This window comes from Choloepus didactylus, chromosome 11, assembly GCF_015220235.1.
Source record: "Choloepus didactylus isolate mChoDid1 chromosome 11, mChoDid1.pri, whole genome shotgun sequence".
Lineage (NCBI taxonomy): Eukaryota > Metazoa > Chordata > Mammalia > Pilosa > Megalonychidae > Choloepus > Choloepus didactylus.
In genome coordinates, this window is record NC_051317.1 from 16375708 (window position 1) to 16400172 (window position 24465).

The 24465-nt window shown below is 39.1% G+C and overlaps 1 protein-coding gene across 11 annotated transcripts; it reads left to right on the plus strand.

Moving 5' to 3' along the window:
- Positions 1–241: 241 nt before the first annotated feature.
- HAVCR2 (hepatitis A virus cellular receptor 2) lies at positions 242–23778 on the plus strand. 11 transcript variants are annotated; one of them, XR_005210939.1, is made up of 8 exons: positions 242–516; positions 1520–1858; positions 3667–3750; positions 7951–7994; positions 9639–9765; positions 13171–13207; positions 16421–16572; positions 21491–23778. XR_005210939.1 is itself a non-coding variant. In XM_037799109.1 (8 exons), the coding sequence occupies exons 1-7, from the start codon at positions 462–464 to the stop codon at positions 16540–16542; spliced, it is 840 nt and encodes a 279-aa protein (XP_037655037.1). In that variant the 5' UTR covers positions 242–461; the 3' UTR covers positions 16543–16572; positions 21491–23778. The 11 variants fall into 11 exon arrangements, 9 of the variants coding, with proteins under 9 accessions (XP_037655037.1, XP_037655038.1, XP_037655045.1 ...); XR_005210940.1 differs by lacking the exon at positions 21491–23778 and adding an exon at positions 19167–19293; XM_037799109.1 differs by having other exon boundaries at positions 16389–16572.
- Positions 23779–24465: the final 687 nt, after the last annotated feature.

Here is a 24465-nt window from a genome sequence, read left to right on the forward strand (position 1 = left end):
CCGGACTGAATGAATGCATGGATGAAATGATCCCATCTCGTGTTTCCTGGCACCCAGCTGGATCTGCACATGATACATTTCGGGTGGAAGACTATCTCCTTGGAGATATTAGAAGAGTCTCCGTCCTTGCCATGACTGAATAACACTTTTCTTCCTCTGAAATATTGCTTCCTCTTTGCTGACACTAAGAGGCTGAAGATCAGAACCCTTACATGACGTGTTTGGTGAGTCATGACAAAGAACTGGTTTTTCCTTTGAAGTGACTGTGGGCTTGGCAGCATTAATATAGGAATTATCAGTAAACAGATGTCTTGGGTGCTGGGCCGGCCCTCAGACAGGGTGACAACCTCTCATGTGATTTAGTGGGGCAGAGAGACAGTTGGAGGAAGTGCTAAGTTCAGTTGGAGAATTAAAACTGCATCTAAACAGAGCTGTCCTCTGAGTTTTCTTCTGAAGAACCTATGTTTTCACATCTTTCCTTCAATTGTGTCCTGCTACTGCTGCTGCTACTTACAAGTAAGTCTGGGCATGGACTTTTACAAGTGATAATGGTATGGTATGGGGTATAAAATCAGGGAAGGATAGTTACGGCAATGTTTGCAATAGCGAAAGTTTGAAAGAAACCTAAATGTCCACCAATGGGGAAGTAGGCAAATAAATCACGATGTATCTGTGATACAGTTAGGCTGACTAAACATACTGACATGGAAGGTCTCCAGGTTATAATGATAATTGAAAACAACGAGGTGCTGAGTAATGTATATATAAGGCTTCTATTTCTATGTGTGTGGGACAAGAATATACATACACTTCTTAATGTATAGACTCCAGGAAGGGGAGCTGGGAAATGTGAAAGAGTTTGGGGAGGATGTCTTACTTTTTATGCACCTTTTATACTATTTGAATGTCTTACCATGTACATATATTACTTTTTAAAAAGAGGAATTGATTTTAAACCACCATGAGTGGTTTCAAATACACAAACTTCTTTTTCAGCCAAGTGTTTTTATTGACCGTGTACCTGGTGCCTCAAAAGAAGGAGTTTATGTTTGGATAGCTGCCCTTCGTTGATGAATAGACAACTAGCCCGTGTGGATAAGCCACTTTCCTGGCTGATAATTACCCATTTTCTGATTCCCTGTTTCCATCAGGCCTCCTTTTCTCTGTTGTTCACAAAATGGGCCACGAGACTCTCCTAAGGCCCTGGTTCTCAAAGTGAGGCTCCAGCCCTGCAGCACTGACATCACCTGGGAACTTGTTAGAGACGCAGATCCTCAGATCTTTCCCAGACCTACTGAGTCAGGAACTCTAGGGGTTGGACCCAGGGATCTGTGTTTTAACAAGGCTTCCTGGTGGTTCTGATACCTGCTCAAGTCTGAGAATCACTGTCTTAGCAGACCATTCTCCAAACGGGAGAATAGCAAGTTTCCTCTTTATTCTAGAGGCATTACCTTAAGTTTTCCTAATGGATCTGACTTCACTCATTGCCTGGACCTTCCTCTCTCCCCTCTTTGTTCAGGGTCTTTGGAAGGGGAATACACCATAGAGGTGGGTCAGAATGCTCTTTTGCCCTGCACCTACAATCCGACCTCCTCAGAGAATCTCGTGCCTGTGTGCTGGGGCCACGGATCCTGTCCTGTGAGCAAATGTCGCAGTATGGTGCTCAGCACCAATGGAAGGGTTGTGGACTATCGGATATCCAGGAGATACCAGCTAAAGGGGAATTTATACACAGGGGACGTGTCCCTGACCATAGAGAAGGTGACCCCAGCAGACAGTGGGACCTACTGCTGCCGTGTGGAATTCCCAGGCCTGTGGAATGACAAAAAATCAAATCTGGAGTTGGTCATCAAACCAGGTGAGTGGATGTTTGCTTGCTTGCCTTCTTTATGCATATGATTTCCCTGTGGATCGTCTTAAATATACTGACTGATTCCACTCTGGCCTTCATAATTACAGCCTCTCAGGGTGGGTCCTGTCAAAGAAAAAAACTGCACTGGACAATGTTAAACAGGCAAGGATGACTTTATTCAGGGGCTGCTATAGCAGGAGACAGAGAGTAGAACTCAACTCTGTTGAAGCTTTATAGAGACTGGGAGAGGGTTGGAGGAAAAACACTGGAAGATAATAAGGGGGACTGATCACTGGGAAAGGTGAGGGATTTACTGAGGTTGCAATCAGAACTGCTTGGTTGGAAATGTTTTTCTTTGAGGTAATTCGGTCACCTGAAGTCTGTGAGGGCCGGCAGGAAGGAAGAGGAAGATAAGGAACTACCTAGTTAGAAGCTCTGCAGGATTCTTATGCACTATATAGATAACACCTCTTAGGCTTTAATGTATTGGAATAATTAGAAGTAAATACCTGAAACTCCCAAACTCCAACCCAGCAGTCTGGACTCCTGAAGACAATTATATAATAATGTAGATTACAAGGGGTGACAGTGTGATTGTGAAGACCTTGTGGATCACACCCCCTTTATCTGGTGTATGGATGAGTGGAGGAATGGGGATAAAAACTAAAGGACAAATGGGGTGGGATGGGGGGATGATTTGGGTGTTCTTTTTTCACTTTTATTTTTTATTCTTGTTCTGGTTCTTTCTGATGTAAGGAAAATGTTCAGAGATAGATTGTGGTGATGAACGCATAACTATGTTATCATACTGTGGACAGTGGATTGTATACCATGGATGATTGTGTGGTGTGTGAATGTATTTCAATAAAACTGAATTTAATAAAAAAAAAAAAAAGAAGAAGAAGAAGCAGCTCTGCAGGGTGAGAGGGAGAGCAGGGGCCTGGAGTCAGGAAGTCTGTCTAAAGTTCAGTCAAGCTAAAGGGAAGTTAAGGCAATCTCGGTTAATCCCTGAGAGCTAGACTTTAACAAGTCCGGCCAGTGAGGCTCAGCCATGTTTAGTACCCTCCATCTATTTTAAAGCCACCGATAGAATCTAAATAAGGAGAGAAGCAGCCCAGACTCATGGTTCCACACCTTGACTGCTCATTAGAATCACCTGGGGAACTTTTAACACCCACAGATGCCCCCCCCCCCCCGCCATGTGCCCTGCAAACCAGAGAAATCAGCATCTCTGGCAGTGGGGCCTGAGCACTGTTTTACAAAGTCTACTCCAGGTAACTCTTGTTTGCAGCCAGGATTGAGAATCACTGGACTGTGTGTGTATGCATTTATATGATGTGTGTGTATGTGTTTTAAGGTTTGTTGAGCATGTATTTTATGGTCACATTGAGGTGAGCTCAAATCCAGCTCTGCCATTTACTAGCTGTGTAAGCTTTGGCAAGTTATTTTAACTCTGTGACCTCCTTCCTCTTTGAAGAAAACAAACAACAAAATGCGAGGACAGTACCTTACAGACCATTGAAAAGGTTATACAAGATCATGTTTTATGCACCCTTAACTTCCCTTGGCCATTACAGTAGCTAATAGTATTACCATTAATAAGGAGACCACTAAAGATGACTGGGCCTCTCCTTTGTCAAACCTTTCAAGTGTGTGACACACTCTCAATGAAGGTGTCCAGGTAGGGTCAGAGATTGAGGATGTGTTTTCTTCCTTTTTCGTGTTTCTTGTTTTTTCTGCTGCCCTTTTGATTCCCTGAAACAAGCTCTCTGCTCTCAGAGAAGCCTCATCCTTATGTTGGTTTCTGACATTAGCCAAGGTAGCCACTGCTCGGACACCGCGGCGGGACTTTACTACAGGCTTCCCGAGGATGCTCACCACTGAGGACCAGAGTCCAGGTAATCACACCTGCGGTTTGGAAGGAAGGCTCTAGCTGGTTTTGGAGTTCAGGGGATTTTTAAAACGGAAAAGAGAAGGGAAAACAGTTTTAGAGTGGAGGCATGCTTGTTGCGGGCCACCCAAGATGGTGTTGGGGGTGAAGGAAGTGGGAGGAGCAAACCTGTTCTGGGAAAAGCAGGAGACCTGAGTTAGGCTCCTGGACCAGCCACAACTATCTGTGTGACCTGGGCCTTTCAGTTCTTTGGGCCTCAGCTTCCTCTTCTGTCCAAGGAGTGGGTTAAGAGACTTTTGGATTTTATAACCCAATAACATCCCCACCCTCCAAAAAAAGAATTTTGGTGACCTATATATTTTGCCATGTAAGGAAGAAAAATTTCTCTCTATAATTACCACCATTATATTACCAAATAAAATAAAAATAAAAAAGACAATCCTTTAAATTATATAAATTTAATCTAATGAAAAAACTCATTACATTGTCCTCATTTTTTCTGATTTACTCCTGGGCTGCTGATGAGAATCAGCCCATCTATACACTGGCCCTTGGGGTCTACTAGGTTGAATGAGGTGATTTCTGGAATCCTTTCTAACTGGAATAAATCCAAACAACTTCCTGGATTCCAGCCACAGGAGCAGCTAAGTTCTTCACATAATTCAGCAAGGACTTTCCAGTTCTGCCCTGGAAGGGAGGGACATCAGGTCACACTGATCAAGGAGGTTAATCTCAGGTATTTCCTGTCAAGAAGTTCTGGTGTCTCCTAAACTCTCTGGAGCTCAGTCTTTTCTTCTGTAAAGTGAGGTTAATAAGAGGTAAGATCCACTTCACAAGATACTGATGAGATTTTAAATAAGAAGGTATCTGAAGCACTTAGCCTGTGTCTGATCATAGTAAGTGCTCCATGTATGTGAGCTGTTGCCATTTATATTGGCCGTGAGATCAGGAGGCAGAAGGAGACTGTGGTTAAGTTCTTCAGTGACAGGCACGATGGGTACCAATTTCACCTTTTCTCACTAGCTCTGTGAACTCAGTTAATCTGCTCAAACTCTCTGGGGCTCAGTTTCCTCATCTCTACAATGAGGGTAATTATAGTGCCTACTTCTTAGGATTGCTGTAAAGATTAAACATAATAATACTTGTAAAACACATAGCATAGTACCTGGCCCATAGAAAGCATTCAGATATTAGTTGTCATTATTATAGGTAGTAACTTTAGCTCCCTAAGGGTTCACTCTTTGGTTGTTTTTCAGTGATCGATACTCAACATCACTTATGCAGTTAGTGAGCAAAATGAAATATGGTGGTGTCTTAGTTTGCCAGGGCTGCTGTAACAAATACTGGCTGGCTGAAAGAACAGAAGTTTATTGCCTCACAGTTCTGGAGGCTCAGAGTCCAAAATCAAGGTGTTGGCAGGATCGTGCTTTCTCTGAAGACGGTAGTGTTCTCGTGGTAGCTTGTTCAAGTCTGTAATTCTTTGTCGACCTCTGTCACGTGGCCATCTGTTTCCTTCTGTCTTCTATTTCTGTGCCCAGATTTCCTCTGCTTATAAGAACTCCAGTCATATTGGATTAAGGCACACCCTGATTCAGTCTGGCCTAACCTTCACTGATAACTTTTTCAGTATCCTATTTTACAAATGAATTTACATCCACAGGACCAGGGGGTTGGGGGTTGGGGGGGAATGACTTAATCTATAACAGGGGGGAACAGATGGTCACCTACACTTGGGCTAAACAAGTCAAGCCAGATATTTATAGTGTGCCATTGTTATGTTTTAAAGAATCCTGTAACTATAGACTTGGAAGAGACGTCCCCTGACTTCCCCATTTACTCCCACATTGCCTTCCTGTGCTTCAAAGCTCTTTACATCATCACCAAGTGTGTATTCAATGTATGCTCAAACACCTCCTTTGGCAGAGGTTTACTTCCTCACGAGGGAGCACATTTCTTTATTAGATTGCTGTCCCTACCTTGAATAGAAGCTTCCTTCCCTTTAGTGTTTACTTTAGTTTCATCCCTTTAGGGCAACAAAGATGGGGTCATCTCTTGCATCAGGGAATATAGTATACCTAGAATCTCTGAGCTTTTCAAGGGCCTGAGAAAATATGTCAAACCAGGGGGGGGAAAAGGGGAATGGCTCCAAAATAAGAAAACAAAATTAAAAATTAAAATTAATGAATCTTTAATGGCACCTTTGTAATAGTTGACATTATATATATTAGTCACCTACAAGTCAACTTTTACATAGTTAATTTACTTTTTAGTTAATATGGGATATGGGTACACTTAATATGTTTGATATAAAGTAAAGTGGAACCTTGAAATGTAAGAGTGCTATGGGCCTAGGAAGTTCTTAAAACCCACCTTGAAAACAGAACAGATGCAATCTCTCTTCCACCCAAAGGAGCAGGACTGGGTTGTGGTGAGTCCTCGGCTCTGGAGTTAGATGTGGTTTGACTCCCAGTGTTGCTAGTTAACCACTGTGTGATCTTGGGCAAAGTACTTCTTTGAGACTCAGTTTCTTTATCTGAAAAATAGTGAAAATAAAATACCATTTACTGTGGTGAGGATTAAATGAGAATGTGCTCATCTCATAATTAAATGAGAAAGTGCTAAGCACCACATCTAGTACATAAATGTTGAATAAATAGCTATTAAGTTTATATCCTTTTAAGACCTTTGTATCTCACCCCACCACCACCTCCACCCGGCCAACTCTTGGATTCTTTAGGAAAAATATTGTTCCTTTCTTTGACTGTCCACCTATCCTGGTTGATGGCCAAATCTGTGTAAAAGTAAACTGTGATAGCCTCAAAGTCCTCTGTTTTAGTGATCATTTTCATAGCACAATGAAGTTAAAAGAAAAAAATCAAATAGTGTTACCATATTAGACCAAGAAAAATAATTGCAAGGAAATTGAAACTGGATTTATGTTTGAAAATCTCGTGTGAAGATTCATGTTTACTTCACAGTTCCCCAAATGTGGTTTTTATACTTTAAACCCCTTTGGGTAATAATAATATCAAAGGTCAGTGGAAGATAATTCCTCATCTTAAAAAAAAAAAATGGGTACCGTTAGGCCAAGACTATGTCTCTGTAACGTTAAAACCACAGTCTCTTAAACCAGCTGATTAATCATTCCCTTTGTTCACATTAAAGAGTTTAAACTTTTAGGCCTCCAGAAGTTGACCATTTAAGGCATTTCAGAGTCTCTGAGTCAGAAAAATGAGTAAGCGTGCTCAGTTTCCCAAAAGTTGATACCTTATTTTTTTTTCCACTCTGTTAATTTTAGAATGAATGTTTGTAAGGTCAGGGTCTATGCCTGTATTGTCCTCTACTCTGTCCTCTGGCCTTAGGACTCTTTCATCAGATGGGTAGGCTGATGAGTAGGTAAATGAATAGATGAAGAGGGAAGATGGTGAGTTGGCAGTTGAGCATTGCGACCCTCTTATGGTAGTGACAGTGGAGGATACTGTGGTAAAGGTTGCTGAAGGCAGCTAGTTGCTCATGAGTATGTGCTTAGAATCATGCTAGCCCAAGTTGCAAGGTCTTTCTGTCATTCAAAAACTGTGTGACCTTGGGTAAGTCTCTTAACTTCCCTAATTCTCAGCTTCTTCACTGTGTAATGGAGATAGTGCCCCCTAATTAACAATAGTAGTTCTGAATGTTTAACAGGATCCTTCTCTTAAAGAGTTCAGCACAATGCCTGGCTCCTGATAAACTGTAGCTATATTTGTTATCATTATTTTCATTTTTTTTAGGCAAAAAAATAACGTCTCTCTCCTAAAGAGGAAATTGTTGAATTTTTTGAAGAAAATTCACTTTTGTTGTCTTTCAAAGTCTAATCAGAATACATTGACTGAGTATTGTCATTGTTGTTGGATTTTTGTAGACCCATTAGAGCCCTATGGGCAAAACAAGCCACATATTCATTATTCTCTTGCACACTGGCCTTTCTAGCAGAAGTCTCCATTTCCTAAAACATAAGTAGTAGGGTTCATCTTAAAGTTGATCTTGAAAGTGTTCAGTAAATTGTCGTTGACCTCCCAATTAATCACCGTGATGAGTATGGAGTAGATGTGTTCTATCTGGCCTCATTTAAAAAGAATTAATTTCAAATAAGACTATAGGCATCTTTAAGATGTTTTTAAAAACCCAGATAAAAGAAAGCATTCTTAATTATTCTATTGGCTTTTTGCAGCAGAGATACAAACACAATGGACCCTCCATAATAATAATCAAACAGTAAGTACATTTTATTATTATTATCATTATTCTTTTTTACATTTGTGAGCTAACATGATGCTCAAGTTGGAGAAAAGAAAGTGGCTTTAGCTTTCCACTTGCCCACCCAATCCTTGGGAAATTGCCTTTACCTCCCTTAGCTTCATATTCCACTGCTGTAAAATGTTGATGACATCAGTTCTGACTGCCCAAACCTGGTGAAGGCTTGGAGGGGAAACGTGTGCCAAGCGAAGGGCACAGGGACTGGCACAGATTAAGTGTTCAAAAACTGAAAGAGAGGGAGGGATTTAGAGAGAGAGAAAGAAGTATCAGTCGCAGGATTATCATTTTGCCCTTTTGTCCCTCTTCTTAAATTTAACAACTGTACCCCACTGCAGAGGATTCAAAGACACTCTGTCTCCCTAGAATGTATTTCTTCTTGCTTCTATTGCAAATCTAGTGAGCTTCTCTGGGAAACATAACTTGTTTGTTTGATTTTCTTTACACATGACAAAGCACTGTGAGGAATGTTCTAAGCCAAGAGTGTATGTATCTAAGTATAAATTCAGCAATACTTCAAATACCCATAGTTTCAGTGTCTCCTACCTTCTCAGAGAAAAAGGGCAAACCACTAGAAAGCCAGCTGGCCACAATAACTTAAACATTCTTTGAGGGCATGTACAAGCGTCAGTATTCATTTGACTCACTCTTCTCAGCCGAGGCTCTGCATTTGTGTGTGTTTACCCCTCACCTCCTTGTGTATTCTCAGCCGAGGCTCTGCATTTGTGTGTGTTTACCCCTCGCCTCCTTGCACATAAGGACAGGCTCTGAAGTGCCTCTGTGTGCCCACAATGCTTAACACACAGTAGCATTTTTGTCTTATAAGCACCAATGCATCTAACACTCCTGTAGTAAAAGTATATAGAATGAATGGAAGATTTAATTTCCTTGAATCTTCTGTTTTAAAAGTACTTACCATTATTGTTTTTAAGGGAAGAACATGGCTAATAGCTTTGAAACAGAGGAATTTTCTGGGAGAGTCTCAGTTTTCAGAAAATCAAATTAATTAGAGCAATAGCAGTAATAGCTACTACCACTGGTTGAGCATTTACCATGTACCAGACCCCGCACTAAGCATATATTTTTTGTCACTGAATTCTCACAATGACTTTACATAATTACTCCTGGTGACAGAGCTGGGATTTGAACCCAGTACTCTCTGGCTGCAAAGTCCTGGCTCTTAAACCACTGTCCTTCTGTGGAAATAGGAGTTTTACTGCAGGACAACAAATTTAGACCATCCCTAAGCTCCTGGGCAACACCAGAGGACCTTGGACGAATGAACACTATACCCCAGAGCCCATTTTTGTGGTGGGGACGGGGAGGGTAGAGACTGAGGGGATGCCCATTTACCAAGAGCTCTTTCTCTTCCTATTGCACAGAAGGAATATTTTTTCTTTCCTAATTCCAAAGATTAAGTTAATCCCATTGTTGGGATGGGTAGAGGCTTGTCTAGAAGAAGGCAGAAGACCATGGGTGATTTCAAGGTCCCTCCAGTCCTGTGATGCTGTAAAGGGATGATCCAGTTCTCAGGTCCTAAGACTGGCTGAACACATAACTGATTTCTGGCCATTTACTGCTTAATGTCTGTTTGTGTGTCCATAGAAAAGCTCTTCACTGGCTAAGGGGCTACAAGACTCTGGAATGACCAGAAGAATGGGCATCTACATTGGAGCAGGCGTCTTGGCTGGGCTGGTTCTCACTCTCATCTTGGGTGTTTTAATTCTCAAATGTAAGTTGTTTGACATTATTTCTTCCTCTCTCTGGTAAGGAACTGTTAATCTAGGAACCAACACAAACCTAGGTGCAAAACATAAGTTCATAGTTACACTGACAGGTGCTTAGACACCCTTTAATATGCTTTAGTTCTCCTTCCAAACCCTAACATTAACAACAGCTAACTTTCATTGAACTCTTCTCTGTATCAGGCAGGCACTGTGCTAAATGTTGTTCTATCCCCATCACCATCTCCTAAGTAGTAGTATTAGCCCCACTTTATAGCAGAAGAGTACAGCTTAGAGAGAGTAAGCCACTTCCCCAAGGTTTCAGAATCAGTAGTGACAGAGTCAAAATTCAAATCCAAGCAGTCTGATTCCAGTTCCTGTTCTCTTATCCTTTGTTAAGAAAACGAACCACTTTAATTTGTGTATGTGTCTGGGTTTATTAGGAGACACAATGACAAGAAACATGTTTTTTTTTTTCCTGTGTGTTTTTCTGTCTTTGTTTCTCAGGCAAAGCTCTTTAGAGAGAGATAGCCAGTCTCTTTTAACATTGGTCCTGGCCAGGATTACAGCATTTGGATTTTCTTCCATCATGGCACCCAGTGCACACTTCCTCCCAATCCCTTATCTTTATTTAAAAAATAAAAACATTACTAAAGTTAAATTAATGTACAATAAATTGCATATTTAAAGTGCACACTTTGATGAATTTCAATCTATGACAACATGAAACCATCACCACTCTCAAGATCTGAACACTTTTGTCATCCCCAAAGCCTCACACACTTTTATAATTGTGATATTTTCTCTTCTCTTTGAGGGCAGAGGCTAAGGTCTTATATCCCCAGGGCTTAGAAGATAATAACAGCCTTTCTTACTAATACACAAAAATGGACTGTGTATAAAGTGACCAGCTAGCCCCCGTTTGCCCAAGACTGAGGGGGTTACTGAGATGAGAGACTTCCAGTGTTAAAATCAGTATGGTTCAGGAAAACTGGGACTGATTGTCACCCTATGTTGCCTGAAGCTGTTAATTGCTTTACATGCATTATCTCATTAAAGCCTTCATAATACCCTATGAGATAGGTACTAATAATATTCTAATTTACCAAATTGGGGAGGGGGGGAGGCGACCTGCTGATATGTTATATAACTTGCCCAAAGTCACACGTTTAATTGATGAATTAATTGATGGATTTGAACCCAGGATTGTCTTGTTCCTCACCATTATGTTATTCTGCCATTGTTGATAAATGGATTGTTCAGAGAAAGAAACTACCCCACCCACACTCACCTGGGTTTTCTTAGACATAGAAGTAGAATTTGTGGATCACTCACATGAATATGGAGTCTAGCGATTGTTCAGGAGCTATGATAAAGCTCACTACCTTTCTGAGTTCTTCCAAGACCCAAACATTAGGGACCATCCTAGTTTGTGTAAGGATATGTGAAAAGAGGCTAAGTAGGAGTGCGAGAGATCTGAGACTTTGCATACATATACATGTTATTCCAAAGCAGGACTAAGTAGAACAGTTGGGAAAGTCCTGTTAAATTTCCTTTAGACATTACTGGAGAACCTCTTACAACTAGGTGATAGGTGTTTAAGTCATGACCTCAATCACAATAATGCCCAGAAATCTTCCTGTGAGTCTCCGGTAGACTATCTGAGAAGACCACCATACCTAACTGTGACTCAAACAGCCCTCAACCCTTTCTCAACTGATGATTATCAAAGGCTTATACTACCTCCCCTAACTTCACCAGGACTTTGCCCCTCCTTTTGTCCCTCTGTCCTGAATCATCTCTCTCTCCCTTTCTATTGGATCATTTTTATTAGCATAAAAATATGTTCTGCACACACATACCTATCCAGCGATTCCTATTTCTTTGCTCTCCTTCACAGCCATTTTTCTCCCTACTTCTCACATCCCATGCACTCTTCAACCCACCATCATCCATGGAAATAGTTTTAATCCATCCCACCAATGACTTCCATTTTGCCAAATCCAATTGGTATCTCTGTGTGCATTATAGTTATTCTTTCATTGGTACTCAACGAAGTTGACCCCCACTCATTCTAGAAAGTCCACTTTCTGTTCGCTTTTGAAATGTCACTCTCCTATATCCTTGACCACTCCTCTTCAATAATCTTTGCTGATTTCTTTTCTTCTGCTTGACCTCTAGATGTTAAGATTCCTCAGTGCTGGACCTTTTCTTCTCTCTACACCCTCCAAGTGATAACATATTCTCTTGAATTTAAATGTTTGTTTAAGTTGAACTTTGACTCCCAATTTTTCTCTCCAACTCGTAAAGCCTTGTCACTGCTTATTCAGCTGTCGGATTGATATCTCCATTCAGATGTCTCACACGTTTAACGTATCTAAAGTAGAGCTCTAGATTCTGTTTTCCACTTTTGCAGAACCCAGCTTCTTCCTCCTTCTCCCCATCATAAATATACCACCATCCATCTGTTTCCCTAAGCCGGAAAATCAGCAGTCATCCTCTCTTTCTTGACTCCTAGTATACAATCCATCTTTAATTCCTACAGTCTTTTTCCAAAATGTATCGAAAATCCATTCATTCTTCTATGTTTCTTCTAGCCACCATCTTACTCCAAGTCACTATTAACCCTTCTTATCTCCTCATTTCCTTATTCTTCCTGCTAATCCATTCTCCATATATTAACCAGAGTGTTCTTCTTAAAACACAAATCATATCTCTACTGTTCAATGGTTTCCTACTGGTTTCGAATAAAACCCAAACTTCTGATTATGACTTAAAAGGTCTGCTAGGATCTAGCCCCATCTTACCTCTCAGACCTTATCTTGAGCCACTCCCTTGCTCCAGACATATTTTAAATTCCATATAAGTATCAAGTTCTATACCAAGGGTTTCTCTCTACCTGGGATGCTCCCAGGCTCTTCGCTTGGCCAACTCATTCTCTTCTTTTAGAATCCAGCTTAAATTTCACCTCCTTTGAGAGATCTTCTCTGACCACTGTCCCTATTATTTATATCATGCCTTGTTGATTTCTTTCATAAAACATCACAATTTGAAATAATTTTTCTATTTACTGATTATTATGATTATTATTTTAATTTCTCCTCCACTAGAATGCAAGCTCCATGAATCAGGGCTCATAATTCACCTTTGTGTCTCTGGTGCTTAACAAACTGACAGACACACAGTGGATGCTGTGTAATATTTGTTGAATAAGAGAAATGTATCTTTATTGCTTTCTATCATGGTCCATGTAATAAACTGAGACACATCTTGGGAGTTAGATTTAATTCAATCTAAGGTAAGACCAGATTTTGCAAAATAACTCTTGCCTCCAGTGAGCCCATTTCATTTCTTATTTCATATTTATTTTATGAAAGCATTTTAATTGACTTCTCTTCCCCCCTTTTACCTAGGGTATACTTATAGCAAAGAGAAGTTACAGAATTTGAGGTAAGGATAAATGTGGAGTGGGGAGGGGTGGGAATCTTGGAGGCCCCTACTCTAATATGGCTTTGATTATTGCCCTGAGAAGTCCTGCTGGGAGCTTTGGGATCTTAGCTCATACCACCTTTTTGCCCTAGGCCTAGATTATGAAATGCAAATTCAACATGCAACTCTGTTTGCTTCCTGATCCCCTTAGCTTCCTTCCTTCTAAAGTCAAGGTATAGAATTTATGCCCCATTGATAGGAAATGCTTACTTATCTCTATATTAATGTTTTGTTTTTTTTTTTTTTCAATAAACTGAACTTTCAACTGATTGAGCCCCTACCACATCTATACTCTGGGATGGGCATTCAGGTTATAGAGGTGAGCAAGAAACAGAATCTACTCTTAGGACAATTACAGTCTAGCCCAGGTGTTTTCAACTCTGGTTGCTTCCTAGAATCACCTGGGGGCACTTAAACATGCTGATCAGGGTATACCCTAGAGCAATCCAATTAATCTCTGGGGATGAGGCCCAGGTATAGGTATTTTTAAAAATTTTCCAGGTGTTTCTAATGTGCAGCCAGAATTGAGAACTACTGGTCTGTTATATCCCTGTCTTAGTCTCCATTTCTGACCACACACACACACACACACACACACACCAAATAGAATAGCTTATATAGCTTTTACTAGATTTCAGTGATGTTTTGTACATGAATAGAACACAATGTATTTCAAGAAAAAAACTGATTCTGTCCATTGAATGCTATCTAAACCACTAACAATTTTAGACTAAGTAAAATACAGTATAATTATGAAGACAAATATAGTCTGCAATGAAAAAGAAATTTAAGGCCAAATAAAATATTTAGTTATTGAAGGTTTTGGATTATCCATGCCAGTATTCTTTATTAAGGCAGAAATTTTGCAATGTAATAATATTCATAGGTAATACGTACATGCATTAGTTCATTATTTGTGAAATTATTTGCCTAATATTCTACCTATAAATTGTAAACTCTATGGAAAATTAGGAACTTGTCTGATGTATTAAAACTATATCCCCTAGCACAGCACATGACACATATTTGATGACTGAATGAATAAATGCTCCTCACGCCAGCCCTAAGAGGGAGAGCTCTTATTATTCCCATTTTACAGACAACATCCCTGAAGCACAAAACTTACTGTATTAGTTAGAATTCTCCAGGGAAACAGAACTGACGGGAGATTTGTAAATATTATCAGATTTATCATAGGACTTGGCTCACATGACTGGGATGAGCAAGTCCAATTCCCGTAAGGCAGGCCACTAGCTGGGAACACCAATGAAGGTTTTTGATGAATTTCCCAGGAGAAGCTGGCTGACTGAAATAGAGATGGTAATTCTTCTTTCTTACTGCTGAGATTATCACTTTTTCCGTCAAGGCCTTCAACTAGTTGGATGAGGCTTCTCTCATTGCTGAAGGCATCCTCCTTAGTTGATTGTAGATGCAATCAGCCATAGATGAAAATTTTTTTAGAAGTATCACAAATTTAACATTAAAAAATTTGAATTCAAGTACATTATTTCAACATTAAAAAACCATAACACTTCTTATTCAAACAACTGTACAATGACTATCAAAAACACATATGAAGCAGAACTATAGAAACCTTAAATAAATTAATTAACAGCTAAATTACTTTTTATTTAAAACTTATAATAACTAAAATATTTATAGTTATTTTTAAGGATCATAATGGTAGACTGCTTCTCTTTAGTACTGCATAAAATTTGTATCTTAATCTTTTGGCTTCATCATTTCTTTCTACATAATAGATGCTTCTGGATAAATTGTTCTAATCTTCAATACAGATAGTGATCCTTGGTGATCAAATTTAGTGTAACCATTGTCTGCAGGTGTTTTCACATTCATGAAATGCTATTTAGTAAAGTTGTTATTATGCAGAAAATATATAACAAACTGCTGGGTTCTATTGCCCACTAAAGAATTAGAATTATTCGAAATATACAAAGTTTAAAAAGTTATTCAGTGGTTTTTCTTGATAAAAGTATAGCAAACTCCTATTCTTTTTAAACTTCTGGAATTTCAAAAAATTCATAGATGCAATTAACATACTGATGATTTAAATTTATGAAATATCCTCACAGTTAACAATCAGGCCAACGCTTGCTTAACCAAACAACTGGATACCATAACCTAGTCAAGTTGACACCTGAACTTAACCACCATACTTATTAATATGCAACTTCCAAGGGATTTTTGTGTTTTGTTCACTGCTGTTTCTCCAGCTGCCTAGAAACACTTTATTTCTCGAATGAGTGAATGAAGAGAGAGAGAGAGGGAGAGAGGGAGAGAACAACTAACTTATCCAATGTCATATGGCTGGAAAGTGATAGAGCCAGAATTGAAACTCAAGTCTGAGCAGATCTATAGCATATTTATTTATTTGTCTTTTTCCTTTTGCAATTATTTAAGCCCACAGAAGATTGAAATAACAATACAAAGAATCTTTCACCTAAACTCACTATTTAACGTTATGACACATTTGCTATCTCTTTTTACATACATGACTTTTCCAAACCACTTGTAAGGAAGTTGCAGACTTTTTGACACTTCATCTGAATACTTCAGTATGTACTTCCAGATAATAAAGATATTCTTTTATATAACACAACACCATTTAAAATTCTTTTATTGTGGTAACATATACATATACATATACACACACACATATATATATATACACATATATATAAAACAAAATTTCTCCTTTTAACTATTTTTAAGCATACAATTTAGTGGTATTAATTATATTCACAATATTGTGCTGCCATCACCAATATCCATTACCAAAACTTTTTCTTCACCCCAAGCAGAAATTCTTTACTTCTATAACTCCCTATTCCCTCTATCCCCCTGCCCCTGGTAACCTCAAATCAACTTTATGTCTCTAGGAATTTGCTTATTCTAGATATTGCATACCATTTTTACCTGAGAAAATTAACATTGATTCACATTTCCTCAATTGTTCCCCAAATTATTTTACTGCTATTTTATGGCTTCCCCTTCTTTCCCTCCCAACCAAGTATCACTAACTGCATTTTGATGCTGTCTCTTCAGCAAAGCCTGTTCTCTTATCTTTATTCCCTGTTGCCTTGGGAACGCCTTGCTCAACTGTAGCATTTTATTTCCACAGCCTCGTCAGTATGGCCAACCTCTCTTCCTCAGGGATAGCAAATGCAGTAGCAGAAGGGATGCATGCAGAAGAAAACATCTACACCATCGAGGAGAATGTTTATGAAATAGAGGATCCAAATGAATACTACTGCTATGTCAGTGGTTCACAATGACCCTGACAACCTCTGGCTGTCACCTCTCAGGTCTCTGGGATCTCATGCCATTGGATCCACCACTTCATTTTTGTGCTATTTTCTTTTTCGAATACTATGAAACATGTCAGGTGACTGGTTTTAGAGGTACTATCCCCAGCCATAGGGCAGAGTTTCCCCATTTTTCCAAAGATAGCTGTGACCTGCACTGAACTTAGATGGGCACATCATTACCCAACCCAGAGACTACTAATTAGGAGTTTGAGAACAGCAATGGGCTTGTATGTAGATTAACAGTTCTTAATATGACGTCTCTGGAGTCATGGGAAATTCAGGCACACTATTGTGTCCATGAAACTCCTGGAAATGAAGGGAAAATAGTGTGCTGAGATATGTGCACTTATTTTGGAAAAGATCTTAAGGGGTCACTGGTTTTCAAAGAGATCTGTGACCTATATAGGTTAAGAAATGACTGGACTAGGACTAGATGCTCTTGAAGGTTCCCTCTCAGTCTCAAAGTTTATGCTTCTTTGAATGTTGCCTCTCCAACAGTAAGCATCCCTGTATAGCTCTCTCCCTGCCCCAGTTAAGAAGAGTGCCTGGCAGGTGGGTGGTGAGACACAAGGGGCTGGGAAAAAGGAAGTGCGCTGGGTGTGCACAGCCAGGGTTTGTGTGGGGTACACTCAAAGGGAAATACCTCTGACCAACTTCTCCATTCATGGAGAGAACTGGAGCTGTTTATGTAACAGAAGAAGAAGCAGTGATTGGGACTCAAATTCTGTTTCCTGGTGGTAAGAAGTCAAAGGCCTTTGGAAATCTGTATTTTTCACTGTTAGATCCCTTGACGGAAAGACAGTGGTCCCTAGGCTTAAATTCCAGATGGTGGGATCAAGGTCTGCCTTGCCTGCTGCCTCCTCTAGTGCCTGCCATGGCTCTCTGACTCAGATTTGGAACTTATTAAATCTCTTTTGAGTGAAAAGAGCAGAAAGGTAGCTTTCTGGAAAAAGACTTTTCCCCTGGAGTGCTCAGACAGAGCATTCTTGGAGAACTCATAAATACCCCATAACTTTCATATGTGTTCTCATCAGGACCAGAATGACCTTTGTTTCTCAACAGCCTCACTCAGCTCAGGCCCTTGGGAGGCTGTTACTCCCTTTCACATCTGTTTCCTTCTTACCCTGAGCCCTTCTTAGCACATAGAAATGAATCAACAGTATGGACCTGTCACTGCCTGAAGACTGTCTGCTCCTTCCCAGGAGATCGTTAGACTGCTGCATGCTGCATGCAGATGTTGGTCACCTAGGATGCAGCCAGCCTGTTTGTGTGCTTCTAGAATGCTTACTGACAGTCTTGTTGTCTGAATTATAGTGTTTGGACTACATCTAGACAATTTTGAAAGCACTGGCTTTTTACGGGGAGATATGTAAGGGAGATCATTTTACAAAATCAGCTCTAGGCAGTAGCTCTCAGACAAGCTGAAAGATCCATCACCAGTGTTTTAAAGCCACAAAATTCTAGAAGGAAGAGACATTAGAGCATATATAGACTGATACTCCCCCCAAAGGGATTCTTATCCTACAAAAATCCTTAAATGTGTCTTAGTTTGCCAGGCTGCTATAACAAATACTACACAGTAGCTTGGCTTAAACAACAGGAATTTGATAGCTCATAGTTTTGAGGCTAGAAGTCCAAAATCAAGATATTGTCAAGGCTTGCTTTCTCCCCAAAGACTGTAGTGGATCCACTCTACATTGAGTACTTGTATTGGAGAATATGGTAGAAGAAAAAAAAGAAAAACATTACTATAAGAGGCCCGGAGATGGCATGTGAGAACTTTAGAGAACTAGAAACAGTATGATAAGATTGAACATTGGACTTGCTCTTGGAAGTGTCTTAGAATTTTTCTTCTAGAGCTGCCATCGGAGACCCCATAGACTTTGAAAAGAGGAGGGTCTTTGTTCCAGTTTGCTATTGCTGCCATTTTGCAGAACACCAGAAATGGATTGGCTTTTATAAAGGGGGATTATTTGGTTACAACTTTACAGTCTGAAGGCCATGAAAATGTCCAAATTAAGGCTTCAATGCAAGTATACCTTCACCGAAGGAAGACCAATGGCATCTGGAAAACCTCTGTTAGCTGGGAAGGCACTGGTGTCTGCTTATCCTGGGTTGTGTTCCAATTCCTCTTTCAGCTCCTATGCTTTCTTCAGAATGTTGCTCTTGGGGCATTTTGTACTCTCTTAGCTTCTCTGGAGCAAACTCTGGACTAGTGAAAGTCTGCTTTCAATGGCCGTCTCCAAAATGTCTCTCTTGGCTGCAGCTGCTCTGAGGTCCTTCTGTTTGTGAGCTTTTATAGGGCTCCAGTGAACTAATCAAGGCCCCATACTGAATGGACAGGGCCACACCTCCATGGAAATAATCTAATCAGAGTTCTTACCCACAGTTGGGTGGGTCACATCTCCATGGAAACATCCTAATCCAAAGATTCCAAACGAATCAACACTAATACGTCTGCCCCCACAAGACTGCATCAAAGAACATGGCATTTTGGAGGACATAATGCATCCAAACTGGCACAGTCTCTGATCTCTTTAGACTGAAAAGAAGTGAGGTCTTATTGTATTTTATCTGTTCATCATTTCTAGATTTTGGATTTCCGAGGCAGAAATTCCAAGAGGATTGTTCTAGTTTGCTAATGCTGCTGGAATGCAAAACACCAGAGATGGATTGGCTTTTATAAAAGGGGGTTTATTTGGTTGGCTGGCGTCTGCTCCAAAGTTCTGGTTTCAAAATGGCTTTCTCCCAGGCTGAAGTTCCTCAAAAATGTCACTCTTAGTTTCACTTGGGATATTTTTCCTCTCTCAGCTTCTCCAGAGCAAGAATCTGCTTTCAATGGCCATATTCAAACTGTCTCTCATCTGCAGCTCCTGTGCTTCCTGTGTCCCTCTTGGCTGTAGCAAGTTCCCTCCTTCTTTCTGATCTTATATAGTGTGCCAGTAATTTAATTCAGACCCACCCAATGGGTGGGCCAACACCTCCATGGAAATTATCCAATCAGAGTCATCACCCACAGTTGGGTGGGGCGCATCTCCATGGAAACACTCAAAGAATTTCAATCTAATTAACACTGATAGGTCTGCCCACACAGATTACATCAAAGATAATGGCATTTGGGGGACATAATACATTCAAACTGGCACAAGGATCAACTCTCACTAATTGATTTTTGGCCATTCATGCCTACTCCCAAAGGCAGTTTAACAATTTTAAAAATTAAACTGAATACAAATTAATTTTGTCTCCAGATTTTTATTGAGAAAATCTGGGTATTTCTGGAGAGAAGTAGAGATGCCCTAGAGCATTTGGATGTGTTGAGACACCTGCTGTTCTTAAGACTTTCTTTCATCCTGTTGTGAGTCTTAGTTGAGAAGCTGGTAAAAGAAGTGGGGCAGCTGGAACATTTGGTGGTGGTGGGGTGCCCCAAAGTTGAGGAGGGCTCACTATGGCTGATTTTCAGTGGAAAACCTATGCAAGGGAGCAGTCTGAGTCAGAAACGTTAGTTTCAGGCTTCTAGATCCTCTATATCATTTTCTAAGCTGCATTAACTGCAATTATAAAAGTCATTCCAAGTCACTCATTTACTCATGGTGGTGACTCCCTTTTGTGAATTCTTGTTCTAATTCCTTTTGCTCACAGTGACTTTTCCCAGAGAGAGTGAGATTTTTTTTTTTAATGGTTATTTTAGCTATTTGTGTGTGGTGCTAGGGATGGGGGTTGGCGTCTGTTTAAATGTGCAGATTATTTGAATCTAATTGTTCTACTTTTATATAATTGTCACCTTTGGAAACATTTCATTATAACTTTATATTCTTTACTTACCTACCACTCCATGATAAGTTGATTAAGTTCTCCTTTGCAATTTCTACATTTTGTGTTTGTGCTTTTTCATTAGTTTTAAACCTAGCGCACATAAAATGGATGTGTTTTAACACCATTGCAGTATTTGTCTTCTTTTGGTCAGCTCTGAGATAGCTATATGTCTATATCTAATCTGTTTTTAATTTTATTATTCACAATTTTACTTGCCTTTTAATGCTCCATTACACAGTGAATTTAATTCTTGTTTGGAAAACACTTAATTAAAACTAACAACTAATAAAACATGCAAAATGTTGTTCACAAATTTTTATTGTATCAAAAATGTAAGTTTCTTGATTTGTTTCTTTATCCCGAAGTTTACTACTAGATCATAGCAAAAACGTCTTGAACTTAGTATTAACTGACTCTGAGGGTTGAAGCAAGGATGCGATAGTGAGGGGCCTTAAAACCTGACAGCTGCCCTGGCCTCACTAGAGTTCTCAGCAGAGCTGGCCTTTCATCCTTGTCTCCAGCTACCCTCCTGCCCCAAGAAGAAATCCTCTTATAGCAGCAGCAACCGTCAAATAGCTTCTAATCACCATGGGAGAAAAAGGTTATCTGAACTGATAGGATTTCAAGTAAAAACTAAGAATAATAACATTTAGTTATTCCAGCTATCTTATATCAAGCAAATGTGTTTACCAGGGACACTGCTGGTGTGATAGCCAACGGGAGCCAATTGCCTTACAGTATGTTGGGACTCTGGGTATGAATCTCTATTTAAGTAGGAGGCATACATATTGGTTGCTGGTTGGATTGCTTGTTTCCCCTGTATTATTGGTTTTTGAACTTTTTATTCTGAAACCATTTTAGATTTATGGGAAAACTGCAGAGATGGTACACCATTCCTCTAATGCGTACATGATCTCATTGCAGTTATTAAAACTAGGAAATGAACATGGGCAAAATCCTTTAAATTACAGCCTTTACTTGGATTCAGAAGATGGGTTTTTAAAAATTTAAATTACACACTTTTTGAAAAATACAGAAGAGTTTTAAAGCTAACAGTCCCCATTCTCTGTCCCCCCATCAAACCCTTCTCTCAACCCAGGAGTACTCTTCAGTGTTACTTCTAGACCAACACTGCCCAGTAGAAATACAATGGGAGCAACATATTGAAATTTCCACCTACTACATTCAAAAAAGACCAAAAGGAACAGGTGAAGTTAATTTAATAATTATTTTATTTATATCACTACATCTAAAGTATTATTTCAACATGAAATAAATATGAAAATCATTAATTAATGTTATTTTTAATCCTAAGTTTTACAAATCCAGTGTGTATTTTGTATTTATAGCACATTCCAATTATAACTAGCCATATCTTAAGTGCTTAATAACCACATATAGTTATTGTCTACAGTATGAAACAGCACAGTTCTAGACTATTCTCTATGCTCGCTCACTCTCACAAACACGTTGTAACTTATTTATTTCCACTATTTATAGAAGGAGGCCATTGGTTCAGAACATATGGAAAAATGCCATTTATTTAGATAGTTATATAATATTCAGTAAAACAAATGTGTGTAATTTATTGAACTGTTTCACTATGGATAGATATTTAGGTTTTTGTGTTTTATCCCATTTTCAAGCAAAGCTGCAAGGAGCCTTCTTTATACAAAAATCTTTGTGCATTTGTCTACTTCCAAGGCATTGAGTTCTAGTTATAGAATTGCTGGGTCAAGGAGTATGATCCTGCTTGAAGTAATATGACTATAAAACAATATATATATTTTAAACAAATATGCCTGTTAATTGTAGAGCTAAACGTGTGCTATATTTTTCGAGGCAGTCATTTTAGATGACTAAATTTTTATTCTGCTAATATTCCTTTCACTCACAATAAAATGTGTGTGTGTGTGTGTTTTGTCATAAGAACCAATTTAAGCTAAAACCTTAGGCCAAGTGACTCTCACAGGCCTTAATTTTTGTAACACTCATTCACTCATTCCTTTTCTTCTTCTCTGCCTCCATCCATCCATCCATCCATCCACCCAAGAAATGGCTTTCTAACTGATATCCTCCTATTCTACTTATCCTCTCCTAATAGTCTATTCTCCTCACAGCAGCCTAAGTGTTTTTCTTTTTTTGAGAAAATCATCAATCAGATCAGATTATTATGTTATTTAAAATCTTTCAATAGCTTCCCATGGTTGGATTTCTGCTTGCCTCATGACCCTCTCCTTGTTCTCTTTTTTTCAGCCTCTTTGACCTCCTTTCTGCCTTTAGTACAGACCAAGTTACTTCTGGTTGCAGCAGTTTTTCAATGACTGCTCCCTCTGTTTAGAGTACTTATCTTGGACTGTCTGTAGATATGCCTCCTTTTCATCTTTCAGTTCCCAGCTTACATGCCATCTAAGAGCTTTCCTTGACCATCTTATGTAAAGTAGCCTCTGGTCATCAGTGGTCCAGTTTATTTCCTTGAATGAGTTTATTCCAATCTGAAATTCTATTCTCTGATTTGTTTACATTTTGTGATCTGTCTCCCTGGCCCTCAGCTAGAAATAAATCCTCAAATCCATGTTGTATTCCAGAGGCCTAGTATAAAGCTTGACTTGTAGTAGGTACTAAATAAGTATTTGTAGATGGACTGACTGAATGAATATATACCTGCTATACTGCAAATGCAAGCTGGGGTACAGCACCACAGATACAAAGATTCATGTTTTTCCTTCATGGAGGTCAGAGTCCAGCAGGGCAGATGGATGTCCAAGCAAATGATGACAATAAACAGTGAGAAGCACTATAGCAGACCTACAGACTAATTTCTGAATGATACATAAAATTATATTTTGGTGATGTCATTTTTTTTTCATTTTTCCTGGCAATCATAATCCCTAGCTTTACTTACTTAAATCTGGATAAAATTCCAAGTAGCTCTTATAGGATAAGCATTGCCTGGCCCACAGCAGGCATTCAATAAATATTAATTAGATGAAGGCATGAAGTGACACAGTTGACAAAGACTCTGTCAGCATTTCCAAAAATAAGTATATCTGGCTTGATGTAATTTCTACTTTGTCAAAAAACATGTGCTCTCACAACAAAGTTACTAGAGCTAATAAACAAATTCAGCAAGATGGGATACAATATCAACATGCAAAAATCAGTAGTGTTTCTATACTCTAGTAACAAAAAATCTGAAGAAAAAATCAAAATAAAATAGAATGTGAAAATTCATAGAATCAGAAACTAGCATAGATGTTACCAGGGACTGGTTTAGGGGTGGGAAATGGGGAGTTAATGTGTAATTGTTACAGTTTCTGTTTGGGGTGATGGAAAAGTTTTGGTAATAGATGGTGGTGATTGGAGCACATTTTGAATGTAATTAATGCCACTAAATTGAATACTTGAATGTGGTTAAAGGGGAAATTTTAGTTTGTATATATGTTACCAGAATAAAAATGTAAAAACCCAGAATTGCACAACATTAACAGTGAACCCTAATGTAAAGCATGGGCTATAGTTAATATAATTTTAATAATATTGTTTTATCAATTGTAATAAAGGTACCACACTAATGCAAAGTGTTAATAAGGAAAACTGTGTGTGTGATGGGGTATATGGAAACTGCTTTCGGTGTGATTTTTCTGTAAACCTGCAACTTCTGTAATTTAAAAAAAACATGCTTGTCAGTGTAAGCTACTGGATGCTTATTAAAACATTACTTCATAATCTTCCCTCCTTGATACTTGGAGATGTCTGAGCATAGCTTTAGGCAACTTCAGTTACTTTTTTTTCTTGTTGTCTTTCATGGATAAAGAAAACCGTGGTGATTAGGTTGTAAAAAGTATAGCATCTGAATGTAAAACAACTTTAACTCTTGTAAGAATATAGAGTATTGTTACTTGCTTTTTTTCCTATCCATTATGCAAGCAGTACATTGGTACATTTTAATAAACCACTCAAATGATAAATAAATTATAGCCTCAAGCTGGAAGTCCCTATTCTCTTATACACCCCTACCTGAGCAGATATTCTGAACACTTTGGTATGTGTCCTTGTACTCCCTATTCCATG

What these genes read in the sequence shown, in the direction of transcription:
- HAVCR2 (XM_037799109.1), top strand. Translation starts at nt 462, where the DNA reads ATGTTTTCACATCTTTCCTTCAATTGTGTCCTGCTACTGCTGCTGCTA. An exon ending in GGAGTTGGTCATCAAACCAG is followed by an intron (nt 1,859 to 3,666) that starts GTGAGTGGATGT and finishes TTCTGACATTAG; the next exon opens with CCAAGGTAGCCACTGCTCGG. An exon ending in CACTGAGGACCAGAGTCCAG is followed by an intron (nt 3,751 to 7,950) that starts GTAATCACACCT and finishes GGCTTTTTGCAG; the next exon opens with CAGAGATACAAACACAATGG.